The sequence below is a fragment of the Xenopus tropicalis genome, chromosome 7 (genome assembly GCF_000004195.4).
Source record: "Xenopus tropicalis strain Nigerian chromosome 7, UCB_Xtro_10.0, whole genome shotgun sequence".
In the NCBI taxonomy this organism is placed as follows: domain Eukaryota; kingdom Metazoa; phylum Chordata; class Amphibia; order Anura; family Pipidae; genus Xenopus; species Xenopus tropicalis.
In genome coordinates, this window is record NC_030683.2 from 9,411,424 (window position 1) to 9,438,070 (window position 26,647).

At 47.5% G+C, this 26,647-nt stretch overlaps 2 protein-coding genes across 2 annotated transcripts in view; both read right to left on the reverse strand.

The window, feature by feature from the left end:
* The window catches only part of ptpn6 (protein tyrosine phosphatase non-receptor type 6), a 42,578-nt gene extending 42,101 nt beyond the window's left edge, over nucleotides 1–477 (reverse strand). The window contains 1 exon segment of the mRNA NM_001123456.1: nucleotides 256–477. Coding sequence (NP_001116928.1) covers nucleotides 256–263 — 8 coding nt within the window. The 5' untranslated portion in view covers nucleotides 264–477.
* A 9,315-nt stretch (nucleotides 478–9,792) lies between these two features.
* LOC100486059 lies at nucleotides 9,793–21,455 on the reverse strand. The gene is made up of 6 exons (XM_031905763.1): nucleotides 21,315–21,455; nucleotides 19,551–19,734; nucleotides 17,403–17,497; nucleotides 15,339–15,631; nucleotides 10,405–10,585; nucleotides 9,793–10,104 (listed from the first exon to the last, which is right to left on the reverse strand). Exons 1-6 carry the CDS (start codon nucleotides 21,453–21,455, stop codon nucleotides 9,793–9,795), a joined length of 1,206 nt encoding a protein of 401 aa, XP_031761623.1.
* Nucleotides 21,456–26,647: the final 5,192 nt, after the last annotated feature.

Consider the following 26,647-nt stretch of genomic DNA (forward strand, 5'->3'; position numbering starts at 1 on the left):
ATAGAGCCAATATAATGTTAAGGAGAAGGAGACAAGGTACGAGGAGAAGAGGAAAGTCGTGCAGGTCCTTCAAGACCAAATAAGGGAAAAAACCCCACAGTTGCCAAATGTGGACACCAGAGCTAACAGCCTATTATTAGAAGGGAGATAGGGAACCTCTGCTTGTCCAGATGCTGCAGAGCCGCTCTGCCCCGCCGTTGGTTATGGGAGAAACTCTGGAGGGGGCCTGTGCCTAAATGGGGGTATTTCTCTCACCTGACCATGGTGGAGGTCTTGTCCGCTCAGTGATGTGCAGTTGTCTGGGAGTGGAGAGCGCGTGGCTTCCTCTTTCTGCTGTCTCTGGTTTCTTCCTCCTCTCTCTCTCCTAGTGTCACTCTCACGCAGTCGAAGAGACAAGCACAAGAAGCACTGGGTGACACATACTCTCCGCTGTCTCTTTTGCAAGTTGTCTCCCACTACAACCTTCTGGGCCTGCTGTCTCACCTTACCTGGGGGACCTAGAGGCACAGAAAGAGGCTTTCTCTCGCGTACAGGAGCAAGTTTCTTCTCTCTCTTTGTTTTTTGAGCTGTCTCTTTCTTAAACAGGAAGAGCTTTTTCTATCTTTTTCCACTTCTCTTTTTTTTTTTTTTGCCAGTCACTTCAGAGACGTTGAGTAACCTCAGTGCAAAAACTACATATACATTCACACGGACACACACACGGGGTGCAAAGGCGAGACAGTGAGCAGGTATGCAGAGTGCAAGGTGCACAGAGATCTGAGCCGCCCCAGCGAGACACCGGCACAACGCATTCCGAGCTGCATTAGACAGGCGAGAGTGCAAGGTGCAGCAGCTGTGCAAGTGAGGGAATACACACATACAGGGGGGTATAAATATATAAACTCTCTCTGTAACTGGTGCAAAATACAGAGAGGGAAAGGGGAGAGGATAGAGAGACGGAGGAGGACGTTGGGACGCTGCAGGTAAGAAGGTCGGCAAACACGGCTCAGTTACCAGGTAACTCCCCTCCCACTAGAGCACAACACTGGGATAAGGAGGGAGGAGGGCTGGGTTGTGCAAGTAATAAACACAGTCATCTGCCATCAAACAGCAATAGGCAATGCCTTTCCACAATGGGGTGTAAAGAGGGGCAATTGCCTCTGGGAACCTAAACCTAACAATGAATATGGCTAGAAATGGCAGCTTTAATATACTGAACTTATTGCACCAGCCTAAAGGTTCGGCGTGTCTATAGCAGTAATATTACAGTGCTTCAAAGTTGTTACAGGGGGTCGCCATGTTGGAATCGAACTGCTAATATGGTGCCGCTATTCAAAGAGGGATCCCGTTCTCTGCCTGAAAACTATAGGCCTGTTAGTCTGACATCAGTAGTATCTTACTCAATCCTAAGTAGAAAATTTTAGAAGGGGTGATAAGGGATAGGGTACTTGAATATAGTGCAAATCACAATACAGGTATGGAACCCATTATCCAGAATGCTCGCGACCGGGGGTTTTCCGGATAAGGGGTCTTTCTGTAATTTGGATCTCCTACCTAAAGTCTGTTAAAAATATTATTTAACAGTAATGGAACCCAACAGGGTTGTTTTGCCTCCAATAGGGATTGAATATATCTTAGTTGGGATCAAGTACAGGTACTGTTTTATTATTACAGAGAAAAGGGAATAATTTAACCATTAAATAAACCCAATAGGGCTGTTCTGCCCCCAATAAGGGGTAATTATATCTTAGTTGGGATCAAGTACAGGTACTGTTTTATTATTACAGATAAAAGGGAATCATTTAACCATGAAATAAACCCAATAGGGCTGTTCTGCCCCAATAAGGGGTAATTATATCTTAGTTGGGATCAAGTACAGGTACTGTTTTATTATTACAGAGAAAAGGGAATCATTTAACCATTAAATAAACCCAATAGGGCTGTTCTGCCCCCAATAAGGGGTAATTATATCTTAGTTGGGATCAAGTACAGGTACTGTTTTATTATTACAGAGAAAAGGGAATCATTTAACCATTAAATAAACCCAATAGGGCTGTTCTGCCCCCAATAAGGGGTAATTATATCTTAGTTGGGATCAAGTACACTGTTTTATTTATATTATTATATTTATTGTCCTTATTTATTATTATTGGGCCTTTGCTTTTTAACTTGTTTATTAATGACCTGGAGGGGGGCATAGACAGTACTGTTTCTATTTTTGCTGACGACACTAAATTGTGCAAAACTATAAGTTCCATGCAGGATGCTGCCGCTTTGCAGAGCGATTTGATAACATTGCAGAACTGGGCAGCAAACTGGGAAATGAGGTTGATAAGTGCAAAGTTCTGCCCTTTGGTAGAAATAATATAAACACAAACTATCTACTGAATGGTAGTGTGTTGGGGGGATCCTTAATGGAGAAGGATCTGGGGGTTTTTGTAGATAACAAGTTGTCTAATGCCAGGCAGTGTCATTCTGTGGCTACTAAAGCAAATAAAGTGCTGTCTTGTATAAAAAGGGCATTGACTCAAGGGATGAGAACATAATTTTGCCCCTTTATAGGTCCCTGGTAAGGCCTCACCTTGAGTATGGGGGGCAGTTTTGGGCTCTGGGACAGGGGCAGGAGAGAAAGGAGCTTATAGAGAGGGAGGCAGAGCTGGAAGGGGGGCAGTTACTTACAGGAAGGGGCTGGTTATATGCAGGTTACACAGTACAACAACACAGACAGAATAAGAAGAGAATAGGAAGAGGACACACAGGGAAAAGCAAGAGCCCAGAATAACAGGTAATTGCAAATATGTAAAAATGTAGATTCTGTAGATAAGAAAAATTCCAAAAATTCCAAAACAGCAAGTGTAACCACTGAAAGGGCTCGCTGTAGAGACAGCCATTACTTAAAGGGAATTCACTTTGTGACTTTTAGTATCACAATTATTTCATATTTAATATTGGTGAGGGGCTATATTGGGCCAACTTGCAGCCATTCAAGGAAAGCCATATTCACAGGAGGTGTCAATTTATTAAACGTGCCCCCGTGAACTAAATCACTAACACTTTCCCCCAGGTTGGTGTTCCTCTTGTGCCCGGGGTACTTGCTATGGCAGTGTTGTGCCACCATCTTTTCCCAATAACCCCCTGTTCTGCCCTGGCCCAGGCACACTATAGTACATGACAGTAAGTGACTCCAAGAAGCCCGTACTTAGCTTCCCCTCCTTCCCCGCACCCTGCGCCAGTATGAGCACTGTGCCACCCTAGGGTGCCAGCTGACTGATGCACATTTGCATCATAGGAGCAAAGCTAATATTCATGCAAAACTCTTTTCTGTTACAGTTTCCACATGAATTTCCCTGACCTGAGCGCACCTATTGCCGGTGGGTCTTCATACGAGTTCTTTCCTCATTTCTCTGTATTTTGAAATAGAGGCTACTGGGGGAAATGTGTGGCTTTATAAATTACATTCTGATTGTTGTGCATCGGTGGTGCTGCCAGCAGGGCTGATATAAGGTGCTAGGGGGCCCAGGGCTGATATAAGGTGCCAGGGGGCCCAGGGCTGATATAAGGTGCCAGGGAGCCCAGGGCTGATATAAGGTGCCAGGGGGCCCAGGGCTGATATAAGGTGCCAGGGGGCCCAGGGCTGATATAAGGTGCCAGGGGGCTCAGGGCTGATATAAGGTGCCAGGGGGCTCAGGGCTGATATAAGGTGCCAGGGGGCTCAGGGCTGATATAAGGTGCCAGGGGGCCCAGGGCTGATATAAGGTGCCAGGGGGCCCAGGGCTGATATAAGGTGCCAGGGGGCCCAGGGCTGATATAAGGTGCCAGGGGGCTCAGGGCTGATATAAGGTGCCAGGGGGCCCAGGGCTGATATAAGGTGCCAGGGGGCCCAGGGCTGATATAAGGTGCCAGGGGGCCCAGGGCTGATATAAGGTGCCAGGGGGCCCAGGGCTGATATAAGGTGCCAGGGGGCCCAGGGCTGATATAAGGTGCCAGGGGGCCCAGGGCTGATATAAGGTGCCAGGGGGCTCAGGGCTGATATAAGGTGCCAGGGGGCCCAGGGCTGGTATAAGGTGCCAGGGGGCCCAGGGCTGATATAAGGTGCCAGGGGGCCCAGGGCTGATATAAGGTGCCAGGGGGCCCAGGGCTGATATAAGGTGCCAGGGGGCCCAGGGCTGATATAAGGTGCCAGGGGGCCCAGGGCTGATATAAGGTGCCAGGGGGCCCAGGGCTGATATTAGGTGCCAGGGGGCCCAGGGCAAAGATGCCATTGGTGGGGCCCCTGCAGCCATCCCAGTAACTCTGGGATATTACTACCCCCAGGGACTGGAATACCATAAGGCAGGCAATACAGGGATGTTCTGTGTATACCCAACTAGAATTGGGGTGCAGATACACCTCCCTGTACTTACAGGCATGGGATAATTACAGGAATGTTCCCTGTACCTTACTTGCTCTTACCCAGGTTTGGTTCTGCTGGTAGCAACTCCTGGGGCAGAGCACAGGTTACACAGACTCTCAGACGGGCCTTTGCTGTACTGTGGGAGGAAAGGGTTAACCACACTGGGGACACACAGAACTTGCTCTCACAAATAACTTGGGTGCCAGAGGTTCTTAAAAACAAACAAAACTCTTTACCGATGGAACAGCTTCACCGGCTCTTTAGTGGGTGCTGATATCATGGTACATAAATCCCTTTACAGTTACTCCAGATACTTCCATTCCTCAGATGTGGCTCTTACTGTTTAGCTGTAGGGATAATAACACCCAGGGGTTACACTCACTGCCTTGGGGAAAATCCCCAGTGCTGGGTGAAGCTCACAGTGGTCCCACTCTCCTGCAATCCCCTATCCCTGAGCCTGGCTGCTTGAGTCCCTATACTGGCAGCATTGGCACCACAGGTACTGACCCTCCTGGCCTCCTCGTTGGAGCCTCTGGCTGCTCTACTAACTACCGTGATCCTGCTTCTCTAGAGTGAGCTATTACATACAGGGCCGCCATCAGGGGGACAGTCGTCCCAGGCCCAGTGGGTTTTGGGTCTTAAGGGGGGAATAATCATGCTGCACTTACTTGGAATAGCTGGACCCCCTGTTTATGACCTTAAGCCAATTGGACCTGTTAGAGGAGGAGATTAAGTGATCAGCCTTTGATGTGGGATCTCATGAGTTGAGTGTGTATATAATATGTTTGGGGTGCTATTATATAAACATTCTTTCCATGGCTACTTAAGATTGGGTAAGATACAGTACTGGGCAAACACCAGAGGTTGGCATATCAACCCATTTTCACCAGTTATTCTAGGGCAGGGATCCCCAACCAGTGGCTCAGGGCAACATGTTGCTCCCCAACCCCTTGGATGTTGCTCTCAGTGCCCCCAAACCAGGGAGTTATGTTTGAATTCCTGACTTGGGGGCAAGTTTTGGTTGAATAAAAACAAGATTTCCTACCAAATAAAGCCCCTGTAAGCTGATAGGGTGCATAGAGGCCCCTAATAGCCAATCACAGCCCTTATTTGGTTCCTCCATGAACTTTTATGGTGCTTGTGTTGCTCCCCAAGTCTTTTTACATTGGACTGTGGCTCCCGAGTAAGAAAGGTTGGGGATCCCTGTTCTAGGGGATAAATAATCAGCGGGAGCCAACGGATATCATACAATTAGGATCCGATACACCCAGAAAACATTTTTAGGACTAAGGGTTTGTTTGTATTGGTTAGAAAATCCTGGTATTTTACTACCTTCTTTCCTATCATCATGCAGGGGGACTTTGACCCAACAGAAATGGAGGTTATATATTTCCCATTGCACTGGTCCCAGGGAAAGTAGAATAAATGCAACAGGGCTCCCTCTAGTGGCCAACACTCTGTAGGACTGACGCACCTGATTCTTCGTCCAAACAGATCAATGCACAGCGAGTAAGAAATAATTGGACAAAATTATCTTTATAAAAGAAAAGTAATATTGCATTGAACATTTAGATCAATGTAAAAGAATAATGTACAAGTATTTAAAATAAACTGGCTCAGAGCATCTGTAATATTCTTTTATTCTCTATTTTAGCCCTTTTAGATATATTATTAGCAGTTCTATATCACTTATAAGGGGTGTTTGGCTCTGTCTCAGCCTGAGGGTTAATGGATAGAGTGGGTGGCACCGTACTTGATGGGTACCCGGGCACATATAGATATAGGCCGAATTGTGGGTATTACTGTATCTCATGGAGTCTGTGATATATGGCTCCTAGGGCCAAGCGATCGAATAAACTTGACTTCGAGAGAGTTGCAACCGCAGCCAATAATCTATTGTTTCCAGGAAAAATATTGTTACCAATAAACTCATTAGCAATATAGTTTATGGGGACTCTCTAGGCAATGTGTGACATGTTTAGCCAATCAGACTGTTCCCTGTACAACATGGATTCCCTTTTCACATCGAAATGAATTCAGCGCATTACTTTTATAACCAATAACCAATATAGTTTAAAAAAGACAATGTTGGAGCGAGACATGATGTCCCAGATGTGCGCAATTGGATTCAGGTCTGGGGAACGGGCGGGCATCAATGCCTTTGCCCTGCAGGAACTGCTGACACTCCGGCCACATGAGGCCTAGCATTGCCTGGCATTAGGGGGAACACAGGGCCAACCGCACCACCATATGGTCTCACAAGGGCTCTGAGGAACTCAGGTACCTAATGCCAGTCAGGATACCTCTGGCGAGCACATAGACGGCCCTGCGGCCCCCCCCAAAGAAATGCCACCCCACACCATTACTGATCCACTGCCAAACCATGCTGGAGGATGCAGGCAGCAGAATGTTCTCCATGGCGTCTCCAGCCTCTGTCACGTCTGTCACATGTGCTCAGTGTGAACCTGCTTTCATTTGTGAAGAGCACAGGGCACCAGTGGCGAATTTGCCAATCTTGGTGTTCTCTGGCAAATGCCAAACGTCCTGCACAGTGTTGGGCTGTAAGCACAACCCCCACCTGTGGACGTCAGGCTCTCATACCCCCCTCATGGAGTCTGTTTCTGACCATTTGAGCAGACACATGCACATTTATGGCCCGCTGGAGGCCATTTTGCAGGGCTCTGGCAGTGCTCCTCCTGTTGATCCTTTTACAAAGGCGGAGGTACCAGTCCTGCTGCTGGGTTGTTGCCCTCCTACGGCCTCCTCCCCATCTCCTGATGTACTGGCCTGTCTCCTGGTAGCGCCTCCATGCTCTGGGCACTACGCTGACAGACACAGCAAACCTTCTTGCCACAGCTCGCATTGATGTGCCATCCTGGATGAGCTGCACTACCTGAGCCATTTGTGTGGGAGCCCAGGCGTTGTAGGGAGGCCATACAGGCACGTGGGGGCCACACACACTACTGAGCCCCATCAGGATCATGCCCAGGTGCTGTAGGGAGGCCATAGGGCACGAGGGGGCCACACACACTACTGAGCCCCATCAGGAGCGTGCCCAGGCCCTGTAGAGAGGCCATACAGGCACGTGGGGGCCACACACTATTGAGCCTCTATATACCCGGTGTGCGGGGCCGCTATATACCCGGTGTGCGGGGCAGCTATATACCCTTGGATTTCTTACTATTGAGTGCTATTCTGATACCTACTGGGAGCTGCTATCTTGCTCCCTTCCCATTGTTCTGCTGATCAGCTGCTGGGGGTGAGGGGGGGGGTATCACTCCAACTTGCAGCGCAGCAGTAAAGTGAGACTGAAGTTTATCAGAGCACAGGCCACATGGCTGTGGCACCCTGGGAAATGAAGAATATGGCTAGCCCCATGGGAAAAACAGATTACAATGCAGGATTCTGTGGGAGAAGCTCTAATAACTGATGGGTTTTGAATAAAAACATGTTTTCCCATGTCAGTATTGCTTTAAGGTTGACACTTACTCAACTACTAATACCTACTTTGTTCATGGCTGATACAGAGAAAGACAGGTAAAAATAAATAAATGACTAAAAACTTGACCGGTGGTGCTTGTGCTTATGAGAAAGGCCATTAAGATACACATAGGGCATTGGGACTAACCAGGCACCCAAAGCCGCGCCGCCATCTTACCTATAGCCTTTGGCTTATATATATATATTAAACTTCTTGGCTTATATTTATCTTATTGAGTTTCTTTATTTGCCCGTGGCAATTCTCTGTAGCGCTCTATATAACTCCTATTTTATACATTCGGTGTATTCTAGGTATTGCGGTGTAGCAGTCATCTCTCTCTTGGGCTCATCCTCTGCTCATGTTATAATTCATATAGTAGTTTATGTATTAATGCCAATATACTGCCCCCAGTTCCATGTAGAAAATAAATGTAAAAAGTACCCTACATGAAGTCCATCAAGAGTTTACTTAGAAACATAACGAATTTTATTGATCTTTATACAAAGAAATTGTAATTGGATTTATCCATCAGTACAAGCTGCTTGGGGTGCAGAATTCCACCAACTTGCTTATCCGAAAATAATTCCTAATATGAAACTTCTCTCCGAGTGTCGAGGAACGCTCTCATATTCCTCTGGAAGATATATATATAAATCAGTTTATATTGGTTTCCCTAACCCATAAAGAGCTTAGTCAGCAATTACCCCTGCCTGACCATGGGGAAGAGAGCAGCCAAGGAACAGGAAGTGCTGTGAATCAGAGTAATTGAGTGAGATTGGGTTCATTTACCTGAGAGAAAGTTCCTAGTGAGGCTCGTGCAAAGGGATTAAGATCTGAGAGAACTTACCTTTTTAACACCAGTTAGAAACAAAATGATTGAAAATGATTTTTTGTTATTATATAATAATTAATAAGAGCTTCAGGGTACAGAAAAAAAAAACAAATGTAAGAAACAGAAAATATTATGTCTATATGTATTGGGCAGAGCTAGAGAGACGGCGAGGGTCGGCAGCAGCCGGAGACTCACAGGGCAGAATATTCTCGTAGAGGTTCTCGCTTTTATTCTCCGGCCTCGGCCCCTCTTTATGGTCCTTGTGTAGAACCTGTGGGGGTCCCAAGGGGAGATATCAGGCCGATATACATGAAATACAATCGATTGGTTGTCTCCCTGACCATGGGAAAGAGAACAGCCGTGGTGCAGAGAATCATTCTTAATAGCTTGGGTAAAGGGTGGGGGGGCATTTACAGTCATTTCACTGTTATCAACAATAATGTATATTATTTACATTAACCTTAAGGAGCCCATATCACAAAGTCTGTGCCTACATCTGGTTTCCCTTGTGTGGGGCCATCAGGGCCACCATCAGAAATTACGTGGCCCCTCACAACAAAATGTTCTGAGCCCCCCTCCCCCAATGGCCCCTGCCATCAGTACAAAGGACACACAGACATAAAAAGTATCAGGGCCCCCCTAACGCTATGCTGGCCAGGGCCCCCCTAACTCTATGCTGCCCAAGGCCCCAAAGTCAGTGCCCCCAATTGCCCCCATACACAGTGCCCCCTATTGCCCCCCAAAGACAATGCCCCCATACACAGTGCCCCCTATTGCCCCCATACACAGTGCCCCCAATGGCCCCCATACACAGTGCCCCCAATGGCCCCCATATACAGTGACCCCTGAAGATAGTGTCCCCTGAAAACAGTTCCCCCCATAGACAGTTCCCCCATACACAGTGGCCCCTGTAGACAGTACTCCCCATACACAGTACCCCCCAAAGACGGTCTTCTTTGGCTTCGGCGGTGGCTTCTTCTTCGACGGCGGCTCTGGCGACTTTGGACTCCTCCTTGAGACAGGCCCTTTTATAAGGTTGTGCCCTGTGCGTACTGACGTCACACATACACATGGGACGCGGTTATGGATGACAGGGCCCGTAATAGATTAAAGGGGGCCCGAGCTAGTCAGAAAACTGTAGTGTGGCCGGGCCAGTGAAGATTGCCCGGGCCCGGGACGACTGTCCCCCCTGTGGCGGCCCTGGGGGCCATTATTCTTATGCTGACTAAAAAGATGAAGGAATGGTAAAGAGAGATAAAGTGAAGACACAAGAGAGACAGAGGGAGGAGGATGGTGGTCACTAACCTTCTTTAGGTATAAATTTCTCCCTGTTACTTCCGTTATCGGCCACTTCTTGTAAAACGCAATAAGGTCTGTAAGTGACGCAAACTTCTCCATGCTGATTTTATAATTATCCCTCTGCCAAGGGAAGGAATGGTGGTTAGTTCTGCTGGCTTGTAACGCCGGGGCCAGAGTTCGATTCTGACCGGGGTGCTAACATTTTATCCCATCACCATACAGCATACAGGTATATAGCAGGGTACACTCTCTCTGGGTAGCGCTGTGGTCACTGTATATATATATGTATATATTATACAGTATATATTTCTCTCTAGGTACATTTGTGGCCCTGTGGTCACTTGGTCATATGTGTGTGTATATATATATCAGTTTGTATGAGGGTTTATATAGAAATATAAAGTCATGTATCATAGTTACCTCTGTATATATCATGACATGTGTCACCTTGTGCACCCCATCTTTCTGCTCTGGGGTTAGGATGGAGATGACAAAATCCCCCGGGTTGCTGCGACTCTCTCTAACCAGGAAGGTCCAGGGCTCCCCCGTCTTCTGCAGCAACTTTTCAGCGTCAGGGCCTGAGAGGTACCCGTGATACCACCTGTTGGAAGATGCCAGTTAGTGCCGAAGCGTAACCAGTATCCAACCTACTGTGCCACTGGATTAGGTGGCTTCTGCTGCATCGTTGCAACAGTCTTTTTCATGAGGTAAAATTGTATTGTATAGTACTGTATATCCCAAGGGCCTATTGGAAACATTTGGCTGCTGTAATAGAAGGAGATGAGAAGTTTAGAAAGAAAAAGTCTGTATCTCTGGGGTAATTGTTAGCTCCTAAGCTAATTGTATTGTAGGGACCCATAGGGTTAAATGGCCCCTATGGCTTTAAATCCCTACGGGTTCAGTTCCCTTAGTTCAGTGGATCTCAGCCTCCCTAATGCCGCGACCCTATAATACCGTTCCTCATGTTGTGGTGACCCCCAACCATAAAATTATTCCTAAGCCCATCGGAAATACGTGTTTTCCAATGGTCTTAGGGGACCCCTGTGACAGGGTCATTACACCCCCAAAGGGGTCCCGACTCACAGGTTGAGAACCGCTGCCTTAGTTGCTGGGCAGAAGGGAATGTATCTGAGTTCATGTACATATATGTGCTATTGGCTAGCAGAGATGGTGACCACTTCCTGCCTCACTTTGGTATAGTGCTGGGAAAGGTGTGGCACCTTCCTCTTTGCTTCAGACTAAGGAACAGGGTGGGTGGGTGCTGGGAGCTCAGTTACAGTCAGGGAACAGGGTGGGTGGGTGCTGGGAGCCCAGTTACAGTCAGGGAACAGGGTGGGTGGGTGCTGGGAGCCCGGGGCAGGGGCCCAGTTACAGTCGGGGAACAGGGTGGGTGTGTGCTGGGAGCCCGGGGCAGGGGCCCAGTTACAGTCGGGGAACAGGGTGGGTGTGTGCTGGGAGCCAGGGGCAGGGGCCCAGTTACAGTCGGGGAACAGGGTGGGTGTGTGCTGGGAGCCCGGGGCAGGGGCCCAGTTACAGTCGGGGAACAGGGTGGGTGGGTGCTGGGAGCCCGGGGCAGGGGCCCAGTTACAGTCGGGGAACAGGGTGGGTGTGTGCTGGGAGACCGGGGCAGGGGCCCAGTTACAGTCGGGGAACAGGGTGGGTGGGTGCTGGGAGCCCGGGGAAGGGGCCCAGTTACAATCGGGGAACAGGGTGGGTGGGTGCTGGGAGCCCGGGGCAGGGGCCCAGTTACAGTCGGGGAACAGGGTGCGTGGGTGCTGGGACCCCGGGGCAGGGGCCCAGTTACAGACGGGGAACAGGGTGCGTGGGTGCTGGGAGCCAGGGGCAGGGGCCCAGTTACAGACGGGGAACAGGGTGCGTGTGTGCTGGGAGCCCGGGGCAGGGCCCAGTTACAGACGGGGACAGGGTGCGTGGGTGCTGGGAGCCAGGGGCAGGGGCCCAGTTACAGTCGGGTAACATTGTGGGTGTGTGCTGGGAGCCCAGGGCAGGGGCCCAGTTACAGTCGGGGAACAGGGCCCGGTGAATGAGGAATTAGATAGTGGCAGGTGTAGCCCCCGTACCAGTACCACTCTAGGGGTGTAAGAAAGAGCAGGTCTGAGCTCCTACATAGGACTGGCAGTTTTGGAGTTATCTCTCCCAGGCCATATTGCCTGTAGTGTAGGGATCCCAGTGGGTAGGGAATCAGGATAGATAATTCCCTGAGGGATCCACTATGGGGTGCGGCAGAGAGGAAGTGAGATTCCTGCCAAGTCTGTACTCAGGGGAGTGTCAGTCTGTATTACACTCTGTATGTGTTGTCTGTACCACTGGCCCCTGAAGCTGTATTGTGAGTGACCCTGTGGATGTACAATAAACACTTATTATTTTGTTTGCAAGAACTTCTGGCGCCCTCTGTTTTCATTTTTCGGCATAGCAGCGAGAGAGGTGTAGTTGCACAACCCCCTCACCTTCCTCTTCCACTCAGCGAAGGCCCATTCTGGGTAAAAGTGTAACCCATGTTCTACTGGTACCAGTCCGGGAAGGCAGCTATTGAGCTGAAATTGAGGTTACAGTGTCCTGTGGCAAGTTTATCGCTAATTCATACAGGGGACCAGTGGCACAGTGATGGGCACAGCAGACCCAGTGGCTGCTGGCTGTTCCGACAATGCAGAAGCAAGCAGTGCCAAACAGGTCAACTTGCCAAATGTTTGTGGGACGAGAGGCCCAAGACTCTCTGAATTCTGGAGAGAACAGAAGATGCAGAGAGGCTGGGGCCCTAGCAAATATCCATTCATTTAGGGATATCTGCTTGTGTATGAAAGTGAAAAACACCCTGCCTCACCTCCCCTGAAATCTACCAATAGATTGTTCTAAATCCACCCACTGTTAATGGCTACAGTTGTGTGTTCTAGTGCAGCCCACTTTTTGAGCTGAGGGTTACATCAGAATTCTATTCCCACCTACTGCTTAAATCACTGGACCCAGGAGCTCCATCAAAGTGTTGTAGTCCCGCCCACTGTTTGAGTTGAAGAATCCGTCTAGACCCACTATTTTTTTAAACTGCAGGCTCCATCAGAGTGTTCTAGTTCACTCCACTGTTTGAGTTACAGTAAAGGCTCCATCAGAGTGTTCTAGTTCACTCCACTGTTTGAATTACAGTAAAGGCTCCATCAGAGTGTTCTAGCTCACTTCACTGTTTGAGTTACAGTAAATGCTCCATCTGAGTGTTCTAGACCTGCCAACTATTTGATTTGTAAGGCTCCATCAGAGTGTTCTAGTTCACTCCACTGTTTGAGTTACAGTAAATGCTCCATCTGAGTGTTCTAGATCTGCCAACTATTTGATTTGTAGGGCTCCATCAGATTGTTCTAGTCTGACCCACTGTTACACAACTTTTTTAGTTTGTGTCAAATTTCATGCGTGTATGAACAGTAACCCGCCAGTGACAGGGTCCTAACCATTTGCACATAGGCGGGAGCCCACAGGGGCCACAATAGTTAGTATCTATATGGCAATGCACTTTCAACTATTCTTATAACCCACGTTAATGTTTTACATTTGAGACTTTCGTGTTTATATGGTTTTGTTTGCTCCGCTCCCTACTGGAATCCATTCAGGGCTTCTCACCAGGAAAGGAAATATAAATACAGAGAAACCTGAACCTTGCTGATAATGGGCCCTTGCCATGGGGAGTGCCGGAATGAAGTTCGTTCAGTTCATTAAGTACAAAATAACTAAAGAAAACAATTTGGGGGTCATTTACTAAAAATAAACTATTTTGTACCAGTGTAATAAGTTTTTTCTTTTTTTTGCATGTCTGTTTTGTAAAAAATGCGTGTTTTTTTTCCCCTAAATGACTCACTAATGCCCCCCTATGATAGGGTTTTGCCCAAAGCCTGGGCTGTAGGTCTGGCACTGCCTTAGGCACCACACAATTTGTGTAACTTTGACAATGCGGCCGGTCCCCCTTTGGACAAAGTGTTTAAACGGCAGTGCCCCCCACTCCCTCCGTGATGGCGACCCTGACTGTACATATGCCTCTCTGGGTGTGATGTGGGCAGAATAATACCCATGAATTGTTCTTGGGCCAAAATGACCCATATTGTGCATTAAAGTTATAATATAGCCCCCTATTTGATATGAGTTCATTCAGTTGGGTTATGTAAAAAAGATGCATTAACGCTATCTGACCTGCAAAAATAAATATAAATGTTTTTACACACACAACCTGAATCCACAGATTGAGAAGGAAACCATGACAGTGTAATGCAGCCCCTCCCTCACCTCTTTCCACAGGGAAGTGATGGATTATGGGAATCTGGATATTGAGAATCTGTATAAGGGCAGGGTTATATGCAGGGTCGGACTGGGGGGTGAAGGGGCCACCGGGGCTCCTGTCCCAGGGGCCCTGCAGGTGCCCCCAGCCAGGTGCGTCCCCTAACACCCCGCCCCCCCGCAGGGCCCCCCCCTAACCCCCCTCACAGGCCCCCCCCTAACCCTTCTTGCACGGCCTTCTTACGCGCTCGGAGGACGTCAGGAGGGGGTCCTGACGTCCTCCGAGTGCGTAAATTTGACTCGTCAGGGGAGGAACGGTCGGGAGGGGGAGCACCGGCAAGGGTCGGGTCTGGGTTCATTGCCGGTGGGATGGCATACGCAGCGCCGCAATTTGCCGAAGTTGCCTTGAGAGGAAACTTCAGCGACTTTGGCAAATCTCGGCACCGCGTATGCCATCCCACCGGTAATTAACGTTCTAGCCAGTGGGATGGCATTGTGGGGAGATTAGTTGCCCACGACAACGGCGCGACTATTCTCCACGTGTGTCACTGCCCTAAAAAGTGTGAAAAGCATAGAGACTTCAATTCCCAGAATCCATCACTTCCCAGTAGAACATGGTGAGGGAGGGGCGGCATTACACTGGCAGCTTAACCAACAAACAGTGAATTCATACAAATCTTTACTGTGGAAAAGGAGCAATAAATATTCTATTTCTTCCAAATTATATTAGAGCAAATAACGCTACAATGTTGAACTGGACTGTTCCAACCAAAGAACCACCCCTAATCTGTACAACAAATAGTCCGGCCCTTCAGGTTTTAACTGCTCAGACTTTTTAGTCACACTGTTCCCCTGTCACTCAACAGCAGAAGCACCGCCCATCAGGCAGGGAGAGCTACAGATGCCTGTAGGGGTCACTTTAAAAAGATGTTATAAACAGGGGAAATATCATTATGTGTGCGAGCGTCATGTTATACTGATAGAGATTTACAGCTGAACCAGCATCGTGACTCAGTAATGAGCCGGCAGCCAGTGGAGTCATCACTGAATTTGTTAATAACATTGGCAATAAGTGTTCTTACCGCTCATTGGTGGGGTCTGAGCAATTCAGCGGGTATTTCAGCTCAATGCGGTTCCCAGAGGTATCCTGTAGATTTGCTTGTCCCGTGTAGAACTCCACCAGGCCAGACAGAGAGACAAACGGCTTCCCCCCATAAAGATCATAGTAGTCACCAGTATATCGGATCCTGATGTGCGTTACTGAGTCTTTGACCCTGCAGGAATAATGTAGAATTGAGATCCGCTTCTGCCATAAGACCCCAATTGCGATACATTGCTGCCAAAGGCTGAAGGGGATTTTTGTGTGTTGGGGATGCTAAGTAAGGCATTTCCATGTTTAATATCCCAGTTCACATAACAAGATAAATACAGTAACTATTACATTTATAACACATGTAGGATAAATACAATGCCTATTACATGTGTAACGCCCCCAGAACTAGAGTTGCTATCTGTCTGGTTTTGATCTGGACAGCCTAGATTTGGGAAGAGCTGTCAGGGTCCAAAGTGCCTGGTTTCCCAAATTAGGACTCTCTGAGATTGATGCGGCAATTGCCCCCATGATGTCACCAACCCGCCCCTTCCCTGCCCCATGACATCACCACCCATCCCCACGCCCCCTGTGGTGTCACCGCCCACCCCCTGCCCAGAGAAAGAAGCTGACAGAGGTGGCAACCCTACCCAGAACCCCTGCTAGGATGAATGCAGTGCCAGTTCCAGGGCAAATGAAGACCACAGGTCACCTCCAGCCTATGTATATGGCAGCCTTGGGCAATCTGGAAACAGCAAGACACCAAAATATCAGGCCTGAACTCTCAGTTATATGTGGTGCACCACAGGGGTTAATAAATTGGTTTGTTCTTTATTGACATTATTTGTACCCTTGTGGTTATGATTTACCTGTTCTAGTAAAACAGATTGTTCTGCGTTCACTCAAATGCAGCAAGTGCGTTATCTTCACTTACCAGGCTGCTAGAGGAACCCATACCATGCCCGGCTACCCAGAAGGTAAAAGATAATTTGGTACTGTACATATAAAATACTTGGCCCAAGATAACCCCAGAATGCATGCAGGATATCAGTGAAGCTATTCCATATAATACATGTGCCCTAGTGTGTAATTCAGTGGATTTGAGACAGATTTTAGGAGAGCAGAAGAACTCAGCCAAGCACCAGTTTCAACAAAACCGAATATCAGCCCTGCAAGTCAAAGTCAGCAGAGACCTAGAACCGGTGCATTCCCCCCCCCTCACTCAGTACTGAGCGCCATGTGAGATGTGACCGTTCACTCGTAGGTGATGTTAGATGTAAGCACTTTCTTAGTATTACAGGGGTGGATCATGGGTGGAGTTTTGGTATTATTGGGGCATGGCTGGGGCAGAGATATGGTCTGATGGTGACCCTGAGAGAGAACAGGGGCGGGCCAAGCCAACCCGGCACCCTAGGCAACCCAGTCAGCCACCTCGCTGATGGATCATTTATCCCCCCCACATAATGACAAGTGGCAGGGGCAATGACAAAGGAGTGCAGACTAGGCCAATCGTTGCACCCTAGGCAACTGCCTCATCTGCCTACCCCTAGTTCCGGCCCTGAGAGAGAACCTTAACAATTGCAGGCTCCAATGTGGTGGGGCAACCTGTCCTTTGTAGCACCTTATGTGGGGAGTTAAAAAGATCTAGGTCCATCAAGGCAAGTGGCAACAAACACCATAACCCTGATCAGCAGTCACAGCGCCCACAGCAAAGTGCCCATATCTCACTCGTGCTTCTTACGTACAACCCTGTCCTTTGCTCCTGAAATCTCTGGGGAATGTTCTTCGCCGTACAGGGAAACAGGAATTTCCTTTAATCAAGATGACACCAGTATGATTATCATTGTGTGGAACCCTTGTGACCAGAGAGGGTGGTAGATACGAGGTTAATGATTTGTGCAGTCAACTATAACTTGGCTTCTGCAGGCCTAGGTTAGATCCCCCCAAGCCTTTCTGCATTGCTGGGACCCCTTGTTCCCTAACAGGAGGTCGGCACATACAAAGTATAATCTAATGGCCTAAGGGATCAATTAGGGTTCTAGGGCACCCACCTCACAGATAGTGAGAAGTCTTCTGTTTTTTTCTTGCTGTGACGGACCAGGAAACTTCCATGAACCCCCCGAGATTTCAGCACAATCTCAGCTTCCTGCCCTGTGAGGTTCGGGTGAAGCCACCTGAAAAAAGATACATTTGGCATAGTTGGTATGGCCCGTGGGAGGCGTTGCAGACCAAAAGAGACATTTTTAGGAGACTGAAGAGAATGAAGTGAGTGAAAGAGAGTCACAAAGTAAACAAAATAGTTGTATTAGGAGTTCTGGTGTATTCTAATCTTATTTTGAATACATTACATATTGTATCATTTAGAAGCTTTATATACACTGTGCAATCAGGGCACAAAGCACATGATCTTATCAGATTCCCTTTTGTCTGGTGTGGGCTCCGAATTATCATCCCAATAATTTTCATACCATGGCGATCGGTCCTTTGGTCGTTCAAACAGGCTAGAAAATTAAGGTCGGATACGGATAAAATCTGTATTGTGTATCTGCCGATACCCTTGGGGGACCTACAGTGGGAGTCACTTTCGTGCGATTGGTGCCTGTAACTATTTGATGTTCAGAACATCCTCCCATTTGCTTTATCCTTCAATTTCAGGCTTTCAGATTGTTGCATTTAAATGTACAACCGATATCCGAACGTTGGTCTGAAGAAGACTGAAATCTGAACAAGTATGGCCAGCTTTACAGACTGGTAGGAGCCAATACAATTCCAGTATTCAGAAATCCTGGCTCAGCCTTGTGATTACAGACTTGTAAGTTTGACATCTGTAGCAGTATGACATTGTATAGTAGATATGAGGCTCTATCCATTCCTATGGGATTTTTAAAAGCATATTTATCAATGGATACACCTTGGCGACATCGCCAAGCGAGCGGATCTTCTCCCGATAGCCCCACCTACGGGTGGGCGATATTGGGGGAATTTAAGCTAATTTAATTGTTTGGCCCTGGGGCCAAACAATCGAATTATAGTGACGGGCATAGAAAAAGTCGGTCCGGGAACTGCATCAACGAGCCAATGTGGTCCCCGATCCGACTAGATTTTCTAACCTGCCTGATCGAGATCTGGCCAATTTCAGGCCAGATGTTGGCCGGGCAGGCCCGTCGGTAGTCCCCATACACGGGCCGATTAGCTGCCGAATCTGTCTAAGGGACCCATATCAACAGCTACAATCGGCCCGTGTATGGGGAGCTTTAGAGTACACAATTCTTGCGGTTTAGGGCTGTGGCACACGGGGAGATTAGTCGCCTGCAACAAATCTCCCTGTTTGTGGGCGACTAATCTCCCTGAAATGCCATCCCACTGGCGAAAATTTTGCCTTTTTTTATAATTACGACTAAACTCATTTCCATGTCATTTATCAAAACATCCAAAATGGAAAAAAGCAGGAATGAAAGAAGACACAACTTTTGTCCTACAAATGACAGCATAAAAAAAAACCCTAATAAAGAATGAATTGCAAAGTTGTGGAACGTGTGGCAGATATATTAGATAGTTTCAAAAAAGGGAAAAATTCATTTTTAGCAAATGGCATTATTATCAGTACTAATACAATGTTGCTGCAGGGACTGGTCCGGTTGCACTTTTGGAGTCAGGAAGGATATGGATTGGAGACTGCTTAATATATATATATTTTTTTTTCATTTTCCTCTGAATCAGTTGGAATTTCTGAATTATTCGAAAAAAGTAAAAAATGTCTTTTTTTTTTAACTTCAGCTCCTGTGAACTACCATGTGAGGAGGAGATATGGGGAAGGTCAGTGTGAAGGAGTGCAGATAGAAACTGGTGAAGAAGTGCCTACAAGATAGGGTTAGGGTTCCTCATCCCTCACACCCACTCATAACCCTCTATAGAAGATACACAGTAGTCATAGTGAGCAACCAATCTGCTCCGCAGATACTTTTTGTTTATTTGCCCCATATGGGAATCAGGTCAGGGGCCAGTTGGGGAGAAACCTCCTATAGAGCCAATATCATGTTAAGGAGAAGGAGACAAGGTACGAGGAGAAGAGAAAGTCATGCAGAAGAAATAAGGATAAATTGCTAAATCTGGACACCAGAGCTAACAGCCTACTCTCTCCGGATCCTGCAGCCCTACTCCACCAAGCAACCGCCGATGGGAAAAGTAGTCTTGTATTTCTCACCTGTACATTGTGGAGGTCTTGTCTGCTCAGTAATGTGCAGTTGGGTTGGAGTGGAGACTGTTGTCTCTGGTTTCTTCTTCCTCATCTCAGTCTCTCTCTCCCAGATAAGCACTGGGTGATTCATACTCTTCTCTCTCACTTTCTCTCTGCCTGGGAGCTGCTGTCTCGTTTTACCTGCGGGAACCTGTAGCAGATAGAGAAAGACTTAGTCTGAAGCTTTTTCCCACTCCCAAGACAGTGAGCAGGTATGCAGAGTGCAAGGTGCACAGAGATCTGAGCCGCCCCAGCGAGACACCGGCACAACGCATTCCGAGCTGCATTAGACAGGCGAGAGTGCAAGGTGCAGCAGCTGTGCTAGTGAGGGAATACACATACACACGGGGGGTATAAATATATAAACTCTCTCCGTAACTGGTGCAAAATACAGAGAGGGAAAGGGGAGAATAGAGAGACGGAGGAGGTAGAGCTGCTCCCGGGATTGGGATGTAACAGATAACCATAATATGTTATTATTGGCGTAAAAGGGATATTTATGTCCTAGAACATTATTAATGCCATACATCATGGACCTGAAGAAAAACTTCAACTTTAGAAGTTGAAAGATTAGGTAAAACCATGTATATTATTATTATTATTATTATTAACATTTATTTATAAAGCGCCAACATATTCCGCAGCGCTGTACAATAAGTGGGTTACATACATGGGACATACAGAGTAACATATAAAGCAACCAATAACCGATACAAGAGGGGAAGAGAGCCCTGCCCAAAAGAGCTTACACTCTACAAGGAGAAAGGGTTGAGACACAAGGTATAGCACGACAAGATGGGAACAATAAGGGGAGGGGGTTTTAGAATGTAAGCTCTTGCGAGCAGGGCCCTCCCCTAGTGTCTCCGATCCTCATCCAATGTAACTGCAAACCATTTTTGTGAATTGTTTATATGTACATGTTAACTGTTCTGTCTTTTGTACCCCTCTATTCTGTAAAGCGCAGCATAAATTGATATATAAATAATAATATTAATAATAATAGAAGTGAAACATGGCGACACTGGGGCAAGAGCAGGGCAGTAACACTCGGGGGCACATTTATAAAGGCAAAATATTTGATCAAAAAAAGGGTAAAGGTTGGTAATCACAAAAAATAGTTAATTGCAAAGTTTATTGGAATGGTTAAAAAGTTGCGTTTATCTTTTTTTCAAATTTGTCTATTATTTTATTATGATATTTATCCCTGTTGGTTCTGTTAGTGTGTTGTGCTGCTGTACAGCGCTGTGGGCACAAGTAGCACTTTATACATACATATAGATGTGGGGGAGGGAGTGCCCCAGGATAAAGGCAACAATGACACGGTTATTTAAATAATAACTAATCCACCATACAGGTCCCACTTCTGCACCCTTAAGGTCCCCATACACTGGCAGATCTACCTACACGTGGGTGATATCGGGAGAATCCAGGGTAATTCGATCGTTTGGCCCAATTATAACGACGGGTATAGGCAAAGTCGGTCCTTGGACCGCATCAATGAGCAGATGCGGTCCCTGATCCGACTAGATTTTCTAACCTGCCTGATCGAGATCTGGACAATTTCAGGCCAGATATCGGTTGGGCTGGCCCATCGGTAGTGCCCATACACGGGCCAATTAGCTGCCGAATTGGTCTAAGGGACTGATATTCTGAGTTCGTGAAAAAAATGCAGGTGTGAAAATAAATGCATTTTTATTCTTAAATGGGGACCTTTACTGCTTAAAAACATACCTGCTCCCCTGTGCCAGAGTTGCTCGCCGGGTTGGCTATTGCCATGTCTGACTGCCTCACATCCCCAACCAGGAACATGCCCACTGCAAGCCAACATGGAAGCTCCTTTTCATCCAGAGTGGAAGTGAAGTGGGCAAACATGGTGGCAACTGACCCTGCTGAGCACTCAACCTTAGGAAGGCAGCAGGAATAGGCGGCAGGTAAATGTAATAGGTTTTTGGACCTGGGGGTAACTAAGATCTCAGTTACCCCAGATAATATACCTTTTATCCAGCCAAATTGGTCTCAGCTCCCAGTAGGGCAAGTGTTCTTGACATGTGACTGCTCTCTCGCTGAACTGGTGAAGGAAGGGTTAACCACACTGTGTCCCACCACAAAACACACCTTATTTGCAAGTGGTTCATAAAACAGATGAAACTCTATATTGGGCAGATGTTAGACAATCTCTCAGTGGGTGCTGGATCAGATGGTACAAGGTCATAAATCCGTAAAAGCTTCAAGTACTTTATTGCATCAGTTGTTACTCACACAATCACAGCTGTAGGGATCACTGCACCCACGGGTTACACTTGGTGAGACAATCCCTGGCGCTAGGCAAAGCTCACAGTGGGTATTACTCCTGGACTCTCTCTCTCCCTGAGTCCCTATACTAGCCGCATTGGCACCGCAGGCTACTAACCCTACTGGCCTCCTCGTTGGAGCTTCTGGCTGCTCTACTGACTACCCTGATGCTGCCTCTCACTCACGGGGGCAGATTTATCAAAATCTGAGTTCGTGAAAAAAATGCAGGTGTGAAAATAAATGCATTTTTATTCTTAAATGTTAGTTTATTTGAGAAGAACGCAGTGTTGGACTGGGATGCCAGGGGCCCACCAGAAAGCCTTAGACCATGGCCCACTCTCCAGACAATTTTTCATCCACTTCTTACTTAGTCTCTATATTTTCCTAGTTTTTTTATCTTTATATACTATAATCTATTCTTCTATATATTTAGCTGCTTTATTCCCATAGAAAAATAAGTAATGACTATGAATTAGGCCAAATGGCTAGAAGCAGGAGGGCCCACTGACACCTGGGCCCTGGGGAATTTTCCTGCTCTCCCTGTGGGCCAGTCCGACACTGGAAGAACGCAACGCTGGCAATCACATTGTTTCGATTTTGAATGAGGCTAAAAAACTCAAAAGTTTTAATAACTGTTTTTTCTCCTATTGTGAAAAAAACATAAACTAAAATTTTGAAAAATTGGCCCCTTAGAATGAGCTATTACTAACTTTTCCTGGCACTTCTCTTACCGGTACCTACCTCTGTGCCCCCTTATATCAGCCCTGTGCCAGGGGGCCCAGGGCTGATATAAGGTGCCAGGGGGCCCAGGGCTGATATAAGGTGCCAGGGGGCCCAGGGCTGATATAAGGTGCCAGGGGGCCCAGGGCTGATATAAGGTGCCAGGGGGCCCAGGGCTGATATAAGGTGCCAGGGGGCCAGGGCTGATATAAGGTGCCAGGGGGCCAGGGCTGATATAAGGTGCCAGGGGGCCCAGGGCTGATATAAGGTGCCAGGGGGCCCAGGGCTGATATAAGGTGCCAGGGGGCCCAGGGCTGATATAAGGTGCCAGGGGCTCAGGGCTGATATAAGGTGCCAGGGGGCCAGGGCTGATATAAGGTGCCAGGGGGCCAGGGCTGATATAAGGTGCCAGGGGGCCCAGGGCTGATATAAGGTGCCAGGGGGCCAGGGCTGATATAAGGTGCCAGGGGGCCAGGGCTGATATAAGGTGCCAGGGGGCCCAGGGCTGATATAAGGCGCCAGGGGCCCAGGGCTGATATAAGGTGCCAGGGGCTCAGGGCTGATATAAGGTGCCAGGGGCAGGGCTGATATAAGGTGCCAGGGGGCCAGGGCTGATATAAGGTGCCAGGGGGCCAGGGCTGATATAAGGTGCCAGGGGGCCCAGGGCTGATATAAGGTGCCAGGGGGCTCAGGGCTGATATAAGATGCCAGGGGGCTCAGGGCTGATATAAGGTGCCAGGGGGCCCAGGCTGATATAAGGTGCAAGGGGCCCAGGGCTGATATAAGGTGCCAGGGGGCCCAGGGCTGATATAAGGTGCCAGGGGGCCCAGGGCTGATATAAGGTGCCAGGGGGCTCAGGGCTGATATAAGGTGCCAGGGGGCTCAGGGCTGATATAAGGTGCCAGGGGGCTCAGGGCTGATATAAGGTGCCAGGGGTCTCAGGGCTGATATAAGGTGCCAGGGGGCCCAGGGCTGATATAAGGTGCCAGGGGGCCCAGGGCTGATATAAGGTGCTAGGGGGCCCAGGGCTGATATAAGGTGCCAGGGGGCTCAGGGCTGATATAAGGTGCCAGGGGGCCCAGGGCTGATATAAGGTGCCAGGGGGCCCAGGGCTGATATAAGGTGCCAGGGGGCCCAGGGCTGATATAAGGTGCCAGGGGGCCCAGGGCTGATATAAGGTGCCAGGGGGCCCAGGGCTGATATAAGGTGCCAGGGGGCTCAGGGCTGATATTAGGTGCCAGGGGGCCCAGGGCAAAGATGCCATTGGTGGGGCCCCTGCAGCCGTCCCAGTAACTCTGGGATATTACAACCCCCAGGGACTGGAATACCATAAGGCAGGCAATACAGGGATGGTCTGTGTATACCCAACTAGAATTAGGGTGCAGATACACCTCCCTGTACTTACAGGCATGGGAGCAGATAAACCACAATTACAAAATAGAAAAACAAAATGAAAAGTCATTTATAGAGAGAAAATAAATGTGGTCGTATAAAAGTTCCAGTAGATGAAAGTTAGGGATGCACCAAATCCGAGGATTCAGATTCGACTGAATCCATGGTCCTGGCCAAACCGAATCCGAATCCATAAAATCATGTAACTTTTTATCAAATATATACGGCAGTTTTGCACCACTCACTGTGCGCGTGGGTCTTTTTAACCCTTCGGCCGCTTAATTTGCATATGCAAATTAGGATTTGGATTTGGTTTGGTATTTGGCCAAATCCCAAAATAGTGGATCCAGTGCCCCCCTTCTTGGTGAGCCCTGGGCAAATCCTCTTTTGCCCATTTTAAAACAACCCTGGGTGCTCTGTGCAATAATATTGTGTATTGACTCTTCTATCTAGTCGAGGGTGTGTATAATATGCTTGGGGTGATAAATACAGCAGAGCTCCCTCTAGTGGTCAACACTCTGTGGGACTGACGTACTCTGATTAGATAGATTAAACAGATCAAGGCAATTAGATTCCTGCAGAATTCTGCTTAGTACAGAACAATACATACGAGGGTATAGATCCAGTTCTATAGTAAAGAAATCCCTACACAGAAATACTGTATTAGTAGGGATGCACCCAATCCACTATTTTAGCTGATTATCTGGCCGAACCCTGAATCCTTTGCAAAAGATTTGGCTGAATAGCAAACCAAATTGTGAAATTCCCTAACTTGCATATGCACCGCGAAGCGTGTGGTGAAAAATGTTCCATGTTTATGTGACAAAAGTGGATTCGGTTGGATTCGGTTCGGCAGAGGCATGGATTCAGCCAAATCTGAAACCTACTGATAAAGGCCGAAGCGAATCTTAGATTTGGTGCATTTGTAGAGCAGAGTAATGACGATTAATGCAGAAAGCATTCAAACAAGTTAAATGTATACCCTGCATTGCCCCCCTGAAGACTAGTCCAGATCCAAGACTTTAGGCACAATATAATATACAGTATGTAGGTGATTGATATTGATATCCTTTTCTTTAATGTGTTTTATATCATTTATTAAGAATTATAGTTACACTTTTGTGGCACTTAGACATGAACATCTTATGCTACTGCATTCCTTGTAGCTCTGACCGTACAGAATTCATTGTAGCATTTACTGCTGATATTACAAGTACTGTGACTTGTGGGTATTACTGCCCTGTATCTCATGGAGTCTGTGATATATACAGAAGTTCCTTTAATGTGTTTTATTCTTCTTTCTATTGTTCAGGAAAGGAATTCTCCATTATGTATCAGCTCCATGGGCATTCCTGTCCCTGTGTGAGGGCAATGTTGAGTTTGGGTAACCCAGACCCCTGCCCATGTTACTATGGGGCCCATAAGTAAATACAGCCTGGGAATAGGGAAAGTCAGTGCAAATCTGTGTGTAATTAGCGATAATACTAATAAAGGATTAATAATAAAGAAAATGACATGAATTCTTAGAAAAAAAATGGAGGAGGGAGCCCTGGTCCTTGCATTGTAGAGACTTTTTAACAAAAATATAAAAGATTGGAACTGGAGTATCTGATTGGAGGTCTAGAATAGCATTTTGTCAAGAATTTATAGACAATGCCACGTGTGCAGTTACCATAGCAATAGGTCTGAGTGTGAAAAAATGAATGAACCCGCAGTGACACCCAATCATTTGCAGGATACGTGAAACCTGAAATCCAATAGGATTGGAGCTATATTGTTTGGGGAGAATGGGCCGGTATCACTGCAGATATCAGTTCTTTATATACAGTTACTGAACATGAGAGCTAAAGGCAGTGGAATATTATTTCAGTCTTTGTCATTGAAACATTCCCCTCAGGAAGTGAATGCTGAAATGTTTCAAGCCATTTACCCCAAATTTCAGCCCAAAGGGGCTTCACACTGGGCCCCCCCCCCCCTACCTTTCCAAGCCCCCCTGGGAGAATCATTTTCTGCCAAGTCCCCTACCCATAAACCCCATATGGCGGCTCTAAATAAGTGTGAGTGATTGAGATGAGATTGATCAATACACATTGCCGTGCCTTGTGTTATATGCAGGGTCGGACCTGACCCTTGCGGCGCTCCCCCTGCCCGACCACTCCTGCCCCGAAGCGTTAAATTTACGCACTTGGGGAAGGACGTCGGGTGGGGGGCCCTCCGCGAGGGGGGGGGGAGGCTATGGGCGCAATACCCCAGTCCGACCCTGGTTATATTAGTCATTTATTCTGTGCAAACGCAGACATTTCCAAAAGTTTATTTTTAATTGTGAGTTTATGATCATAAAATTCTCAAGTCCCCATCCCACATCCAGCTCAGCCCCATACGGTGGCCCTGCTTAGGCTTATAGTGATTCCACTGCCCCCTCTGTATTACTGTATGCCCTAATGGCAAGCTTAGTTACACATCAGTATTAGGAGTAGGAAGAAGTTTTGAAACTGCAGACATTTTTTAGCATCTTAAATAGGATAGTATTAATACTACTATACAGCCCTGCGGCTTTAGCCAAAGTCTGTTTTGTGAGATTGGCAGCCTCTGCCAACAGTCTGGGTAATTAGCGCCCCCCTCAGGCTAAAGGTTTAGGGCTGAAGCTCTGGGACTTCATG